At 36.7% G+C, this 8070-nt stretch overlaps 2 protein-coding genes across 5 annotated transcripts in view; one reads left to right on the plus strand and one right to left on the minus strand.

Annotated features, from left to right (window-relative positions):
- LOC107612334 (transcription factor GTE10) overlaps positions 1-3331 on the plus strand; it is a 6620-nt gene extending 3289 nt beyond the window's left edge. Inside the window, exons 5-11 of one of the 4 annotated variants that reach the window (XM_021110221.1) lie at positions 523-593; positions 765-834; positions 954-1034; positions 1113-1228; positions 1486-1552; positions 1685-1815; positions 2428-3331. In XM_021110221.1, coding sequence (XP_020965880.1) covers positions 523-593; positions 765-834; positions 954-1034; positions 1113-1228; positions 1486-1552; positions 1685-1815; positions 2428-2895 — 1004 coding nt within the window. In that variant the 3' untranslated portion in view covers positions 2896-3331. Of the gene's footprint in view, positions 1-522; positions 594-764; positions 835-953; positions 1035-1112; positions 1229-1485; positions 1577-1684; positions 1816-2427 lie in introns of those variants that run through there. The other 3 variants (XM_021110222.1, XR_002353167.1, XM_021110223.1) reach the window with 3 other exon arrangements.
- Positions 3490-8070, minus strand: part of LOC107612338 (protein PLASTID TRANSCRIPTIONALLY ACTIVE 10) — a 7405-nt gene continuing 2824 nt past the window's right edge. The window contains exons 2-12 of the mRNA XM_016314095.2: positions 7848-7907; positions 7722-7751; positions 7009-7082; positions 6174-6261; positions 5773-5855; positions 5610-5673; positions 5155-5247; positions 4690-4866; positions 4558-4608; positions 4171-4322; positions 3490-4075 (exon numbers count right to left, since the gene is read on the minus strand). Of these exons, the coding sequence (XP_016169581.1) occupies positions 3622-4075; positions 4171-4322; positions 4558-4608; positions 4690-4866; positions 5155-5247; positions 5610-5673; positions 5773-5855; positions 6174-6261; positions 7009-7082; positions 7722-7751; positions 7848-7907 (1326 nt within the window). The 3' untranslated portion in view covers positions 3490-3621. The remainder of the gene's footprint in view (positions 4076-4170; positions 4323-4557; positions 4609-4689; positions 4867-5154; positions 5248-5609; positions 5674-5772; positions 5856-6173; positions 6262-7008; positions 7083-7721; positions 7752-7847; positions 7908-8070) is intronic.

An 8070-nucleotide genomic window follows, 5' to 3' on the forward strand; every position in this document is an offset into this window, starting at 1 on the left:
CCCCCCACAAAAAAAAAAAAACCAAGAAAAAGAAAAAGCAGCAAAAAAAGGCCTTCTCTTGTCCAAGCAATTGCCTCCAGAACTTGGTCCTTCTAATATTCTTATGTTCTGTAACTAGACTAGTCTTTTAACATTAATTTTGTGTTAGATTTGACTCCTAGAAAACAACCTAGTCTCTATTTATCTGCATCAGTAGGTTTTCTTGGATATTTTATTTTAATTGTACATTTTTTGTTGCCCGGACAGTGTTGACTGTTATTTTTATGTTCTAATTATTGGATAAAAGAAAATCTCATGATAGTTTATGTTTATGGTTTTACTATTTTTTATTTTCTATAAATGAGATTGAGGATTTTAGATAATGTGATGATTGAACATTGCACTTTTGCAAGACATTTCGTAGGCTATTCTTTAAAATTCAGTTCTTATCTCAAGATGAAGGCAATATAACCCTTGATAATGAATTTCTCTGTATGTTGGATCTGGAATATGCTTTTCTTATACAACTTTGTTGCGTGACAGATTCAGACTCAGCTAGTTCCTCGGCTAGTGAGTTAGACACTGCCAAATCCCCAGAACCTCCTAGTGCCAAGGTAAAAGGGATATCCATGAGTTGTCTAATAATATGGTGTATTAGACACTTATATAATATCCCATCATAAACAATGTCTATGAACAGACTGCTGAAATTTTATTAATTCCTAGTTGTTTGCAATGTACCCCTACTATTTTTAATGAACCTTCATTTCTGAACAATATTGCAGGAAAATGTAGGGCCTGTCTTTATTTCCAATCAAAACAGACAGGATCCTGGTAATTCTGAGTCCGAAAAGGGTGAGTCCCCAAGTTGGTGTTTTTTAATTGTGTGTATATTTTCATCTTAGGCATTTCTTTTGATGAGGAATTGAGGATGGTCCAGGAATTGTTGCCTTATAGCTCTCTTTCATGTATAGATTCAATTAATGTGGATGGCCAAGCCGAAAAGGATTCGCAGACCAAACTAGTGACTACTGAGCCAGAAAGCCTTCAAGAGGGTAAGCTTGAAACATGAAGAAACTGTCTGCTCTTAGTTTTGGGGGCATGATCTCACCCTTCGTAATATAACATTTTAGGGGAGAGTGCTCCACCTCAGAGGCAAGTCTCTCCCGACAAGCTCTACCGGGCAGCTTTACTAAGGAGCCGGTTTGCTGACACTATTCTTAAAGCTCGAGAGAAGGCTCTTGAAAAGGTTTGTTAAGGTGGTAATGTGGTAGCTAGAGATTTTTGTACCCTACTCTTGGAAACAAGTCTGTTGGCTGTCAACTCGGTACATCTAAAAAAAAAATCGTAGTTTTTAATTTTTCTTTTCTCGCCAATAAAGTTCTTTCACTTCACAGGTTTCTAATCTGGTAATTACCATCATTACCACCTTTGATAAAAGCCTTGCCAACATTAATGCAAGTGGTTTTTAAAATCTGGTCTAATTGGTTCCACCTTTGATCTCAGGCCGAAAAGCAGGATCCAGAAAAACTTAGGATGGAGAGAGAAGAACTTGAAAGGAGGCAGAAGGAAGGTGTGTTTCTGATTTTTGAACCTTGTAATACTCATTCTGTGGTACCTGTAGTCTAATTTTCTCAAATTATACTTTTTCAAGGTTTGCATTGTTTTACTAATTTATCGTTTTCAATTTGGTTTGCATCTGTAGAGAAAGCACGGTTGCAGGCAGAGGCAAAGGCTGCAGAAGAGGCTCGGAGGAAAGCTGAAGCAATAGCTGCAGCTGAAGCTAAGAAGAAGAGGGAACAGGAGAGAGAAGCAGCTCGGTTGGCATTGCAAAAGGTAACTTCTAAAGAGAGGTAGAAAATGAAAATCAATAAGAAACATGAAACATACAGTTCCTTAAAAAAGCCTCTGTGGGGTCCTAAAGAATAGCAGTGAACAATAGCAAACATTTCCAAAGTCCCTATGTAAATCAGTAACATAATCTCCCTTAAGAGAGTTGGAAAGTGATTCCGAGATTTGTATTCTATCCCACAAGTCAATAGGTAATCCAAAGGATTTAAAAATCTTAATGTCTCCAAACTAACTTCATTGTTCCCCACAATTATTATTTTCTCTATTTTACAAAGAATTTGCAATGAGACATTGTAAAATCATGCAATTGATTCTGGTATCATCCATCTATTTTTTATAAAGGGGATGGGATTTGTAATTTTCTTCCTAAAATACTCTACATGATATATATGTGTGTGTGTGGCTATTTTCAAGATTTGAATCAAGCCCACCTAAAGTAGAGAAAAATATTTACTGTCTTTGACTAATCTCACAGTTGTCACTAAATAAAAGGGTGGATTAAGTCACTAGTGCACATAACACTAATATCTTGTAGTTCATATGTTGTGATGCAAATTGAGCTTCCTTTGTGTTCTTACCGAATGGTGACTTTTTTAGATGGAGAAAACTGTTGACATCAACGAGGGCAGTCAATTTTTGGAAGATCTGGAGATGCTGAGTGCTGTACAAGGTGAACAGTTCCCAAGCTACATAGAAGAGGCGAGCCCAGATCCTCTACAAAGTAGATTGGGTAGTTTCAAGCTACAGGGAAATCCTTTAGAACAGCTAGGATTGTATATGAAGGACGATGATGAGGATTTGGACGAAGAACTGCCTCAGGGTGCTGCAGGACAACCAAAAGATGAAGAGACGGCTAGTGCTGCTCCTGGTGAACAGTTACCAATTTTCAAAGACGAGACAAATCCAGATCATCCTGAAGGTGGATTGGATAGTTCCAAACAGGAGGGTAATCCCTTAGAGCAGTTGGGATTATACGTGAAGGATGATGATGAAGATTTGGAGGAACAACCACCTCAACGTGCTGCTGGGAAATCAAATGATGTTGAAGAAGGAGAAATTGACTGATCTGTCCCTTTGTTTTCCTTCTCGCTCATGCAAGAATTTGGTGGTCGTGAGGAACAGTTGTAGGGTTACAGGGTGCTCGTTTTTCCAGCACCCCTGTAAGATAGAAGATGAGCTGTCTCCTTGAGAAGTTTGAAGATGGTATAGTAAAAGTTTATGGCTGGACTGCCTGGACATTGGATTTGGTTTGGGCTCTCTTCAATATTAGTATTAGTTTGGGAAACAGTTTAAAAATGTGGTATACCAAGCTAGACCGCATTTATTGTAGGGGTTTGATGTGTAGATGGGAAGTGTGCCAATTTTGCTTGCAAGAAGTAACTCCTTTGCAACGATATGCATCACCTTGACTAGTTAGCCTCAGTTGCAAAGTAAAATGTTAGAACAGAGGTTAAAATCGATTCTTTCTATTTATTTCAATCTTTAAAGTTGCTTGTGGTGCTTGTGAGAGGATAGCTTTAGTGTGATGAGGCAAACTAGGTTGAATATTTTAGATGTTATTTGTACATTTTTCGTATCGAAATGAATAGGATCATTAGCATGTTTAAGGGGATTGCGAGCTTTTGCAAATTTCCTACCCAACCCAACCCAATGAATCAATTACAAATAATTCATGAAAGACAGTGGATATTACTGCATAGAATTCCTACACCGCCAAAAATTTATGCACATTTCTCAGCAGCCTAGCTGTACACTATTTTTGTTTTATCTCAATACATTATGATTATAGCCTCACTCCTCAAACATACCCTCGTCTGACATTTTGAAGGACTCGGTTCCATTAACATGAATCTGTTCAGACAAGTTGCCATCTACATTTCTCAGCAGGCTAAAGTCAAAGTCGTCATCAGAATCAGAATCTTCGTCCTCATTTGAGCCCTGATCTTGCTTGTTATCTGCATTCCTCCGTTCTTCTTCCCTCTCTCTCTTGGCCTGAGCTTTTCTTACTTCTTGTTGCTTGATGCAGTCTTCATATGACATCTCATACCAAACAGTGCCCTTCCCCACAATTGATTTGTTATGTTGATCTGCTATGCGTTCTAGCCTGCTCTTCTCTGAATTCTTGGGTTCTCCCCAATAATCATAACGATATAAAGGATTTTCAGGATCAAATTGGTCTTTACCAAAGTGACTGGCATCCACATACCTTCCTGGTTCTTCCAATGGCAGACCAAGCGCTTTGCGACTGATAAGATGAAAAATAAGGGAGAAGAGACATTTTGAATAAAAAGATCTGTAATAACAGGGAATCCATTTGAAAAAACATCAACACAACATTACCAGCTGACGTCTCTAAGCAGGGCTTCTCTTTCCTCAAATGATCTGCGCCAATGCATGGCATCATACTCATCCATCTCGATGTGACGCCTTAATTTGGAAACTTCGTACTCCTCGCCTCTGGCTTTTGCTTCCGCAAATTGTTTATTATGGTGCTGCATCCGAAAAGGTGCAAAGCCATATGGGAAATAGAAATTTGAACGATAATTTGAGGGGGGAAATGAGGCATATTCAGTGAACTTATGTTTTGGCACTTTTGTTTCATTATGCTCAACAAATTTTAAGTGACCCTTACAATGTTGAACTCTCAAACCAGCCATATAATATGTGGTACCAACAGTAACACAAAAACCTTATTTTAAATAAAGGCTGGGGAGGTTGGAAGCTTACCTGACGCTCAGCAAATGCAGCCTCTAAGTCAAGCTCTTTGACACTTACTTTCTGCCAAAGTATCACAAACAAGAAGTAAATAAAAAAACATAAGTAACCAGATGCATGCAATCTCATAAAAATATCACTAACCAGAATAGTCTTGGGTAATATTGTGTTCTTATATTTGACTTCTGTATGCTGAACAGAATTTTGTTCATCAAAGTCGTCTTCATCAGTCAACTCTGACAGCTTTTTGCCTTTATATTTATCTGGATTAACCTCCATATCCGTCAAAATCATTTGCTCAGCTGCATTAATCTGCCATAACTGCAAAAGAAATGTAGTAGTTACTAGTTAGTGATGATGTCAGGTAAAGATGGACCAACCAGAGAGAACTTGAAATGTGGATGAATGATGAGGGTGGAGACAAAACAAAAGTCATATCCCATGTCCTGAAGGATGATTCTGCCTGGCGCATACTTACATTTTCATGAATGTTGTTAAGATAACTAGCGTAAGCTTTTAGGAATTATATAGATTTGACAACATTGATTTGCCAAAATACTCCGATTCCAAAATGGAATAAAATTTTAAACAGAGGTGCATCTAATAAACCTTGTCAACATATGGGTGATCTGACAACAAAGGTTCTTCCTCCGGCTTGTCTCCAGGATCTTTCCTAGGAATGGGAGGCCTTCCACAGTCTCGCTGCAAATTTCAAAATATAAAATCAAGAGAACAACTATGATAAGGTCAACCAATGCTTTTGAAACATTAAATCATTACTGCCACCTTTTTAAATAACCATGAAATTAAGACACTTAACAAAGTCAATTGAACAATCTAGCCTAATTCAATTGAGTTACAATTCTAATATCATGTGCAGAATCCATGATTAAATTACATCATTGTGGAAACTTACACGTTGCAATCAACCTTGTGAAAACATTTTCAATTAAAAGTTCTTAGATATAGATAAATGTCACGAATCCTTAGAGATCAGTGTTTGTGAAATACTTTTTCTTTAACAAGATTGCAGTCAACTTGCATAACGAGGGAAAGACACAAACCCGTATTTCATCTGGGTTAGTATCGTTACGTTGAAATATTGGTGGGTACTCGAATCTGTTAAAGCTGAAATATAAAACACAAGTTGAATATGATGCCTCAATCTAATCAAAATAAATATCAAATACTTATAGAAAGCTCAATATTGCAAATAGATAATCATACATCAGATGATCTATATTTGGATGGACAAACCGAAGTTCGATCGGAAATCGGAAAGAGGGAAACTTAATACTATAGTGAAAAAACTATAATGACTATTCAGATTGCTCAGGAAACATACAATATAGAATCAGACAAATAGACCATGTATCCTAACTAGAGGAATAGTTAAGGGTTCAGTAAAGTGCATGGTTAAAGTGAGAGGGTTGATCTCAGTTACAAAATAAAATAAATAAATAAGAACATGGCCAAAAGCTTCTATCAATCCATCAATACAAAATGTGAAATCTCATGAATGGTAGTATAAGCTAAGAGATTTATCTTTGGAACAGTCCAAGTGGCCAAAATAATATACAGTCCAAGTGACAACTAATATAGGAAGTTATCAACTTGGGATTTTAAACACTCACCAAAACTTCAACCATGACATGCATACCCACTTTTATGTGATGGCGGATCCAATACCAGTCATTGTTCTTTATGGGAACCCACCTAGAACACATCATGCTATATGAGTCTTCCAGAAAAAAACACTTGCGAAAATAAATAAATAAAAATAATTGGAACATGCTCAAATAGTAAAACTGGAAGGCAAAAAAGATTTAAAGCCTTAAGTTACTAATGATAACAAGATGAGTGTGCTGGTTATATGGCAACACTATGACAGTAAATAAAATATGCAATAATTTATGGCTTCTGGAGAGAAAACATCACATTTTGAAATTTTACACAGAAGGACTGTCTGAAAATAAAATAGAATAGTGTCGACATCCTTTCAATAACCATGCCAAACGAGAGAGATTATGGTTATTATCTTCTAAATAAACTACTATTCCTTTTTCTCTAGTAAGACTGTAAGAGAACGGATCCAATATCTCAACTCAAATGCTTTAAATAGTCCCAAGTATGAAGTATGTCTGTCTCTTAAGGCTTGACCTCGTTCATGGTTGTTGATGCCAACAGATTAGAGCATCTAAGTGCTATGGATGCTTATGTAGTTGCTTTTCCCATTTTAGAAAACTCATCTTGTTTTTGTATACTAATTCCCTACATTTTGTTCATGTATGCATTAAATAACCTTTTACTTTCTAAACTTATAGCTAATCAATTAGCAACATCATGATAGTGGAAGCAACATGTTCACTTGAGTGTGTATTCCAAAAAATTAAGCAAATTAACATCCTGAACAGAAAGGACTTGAAGAATTCTAAAAAGAACAATATGAAGATTGGTAGTTACCCCTCATATACGCCGCCAATGTCAACAAATGCCCCTTGATAGAGATGCAAAGTTGTCACCATCCCTTCACAAATCTGCATAGAAGAAATTCTAGGTAATTAATATTATCATAATAACAAATAGTATAGGTGAAAAGCACTGTTAGGCATTTAAATTGCCTGCATCTCAATTATACACATTCAGGTAAGTTTTGGTTCTTGTTGGAAAAAATGTTTCAAAACATATGTAGGCATGGAGATAAAACAGAGCCAACCAAACCATGAATTACATGAGGATCATCTATTAAGTTATTAATACTATATAACTGTTCAAATTAGGACATTGTAACAGGTGAACATGAAAATTCAGTCATCATTATTAAACGGAAGAAAATCAGTGCAAACCACTAAAGCATAGAGTTGGTCAGTGGCTGAGAATTGCAACTAAGTTTCATGATCAGACTTGAAATGGTCACTACAACGAGCTACCAGAAAATCATCAGGAGCCTTCTACCATGAAATTAGTTTCCCCAAAATTGGTTTTCAATGATATGCCCTTACCCTATAAGCCACTTGAACTCATAAATCATAATCAGCAGGTTGGTAATGCAAGCATCCTAACACCTAAAAACACTTGCAGTATATGCAATCTTGGAATATTGACAACAGGTGAAGTGTCTAGAAGACAAAATTGCAGCATTAATCAAAATGAAAAACAGGAGCTAGAGGGCTTACTTGACCAGGATAATAGAATGGAAGCTCATACTGCAGAAAACATTAAAAAATCCAAACAGTGAGCACCATGTTGTAATGTTCCTAAATTGAAAGAAACAAAAAATTTGCTACTTCATCCAATCCTACCATGCCCTCCTTGTAGTCTTTCCCTCTTTTCCTCCTACCAGGGTGATAATCTTGGTCATGCTGTCACATTGACACAAAAGCACACCTATCAGCAATCAACATAACCCCAAACAACAACAAAGTCATACACAGGATGAACGAGAGTACTTAGAGGGAACATTTGGGTAAACAATACTGGAAAAAGAAAATTAGATTTTTTTTTTTTGGGGGGGGGGGGGGGAGA

The sequence above is a fragment of the Arachis ipaensis genome, chromosome B08, assembly GCF_000816755.2.
Source record: "Arachis ipaensis cultivar K30076 chromosome B08, Araip1.1, whole genome shotgun sequence".
In the NCBI taxonomy this organism is placed as follows: Eukaryota; Viridiplantae; Streptophyta; class Magnoliopsida; order Fabales; family Fabaceae; genus Arachis; species Arachis ipaensis.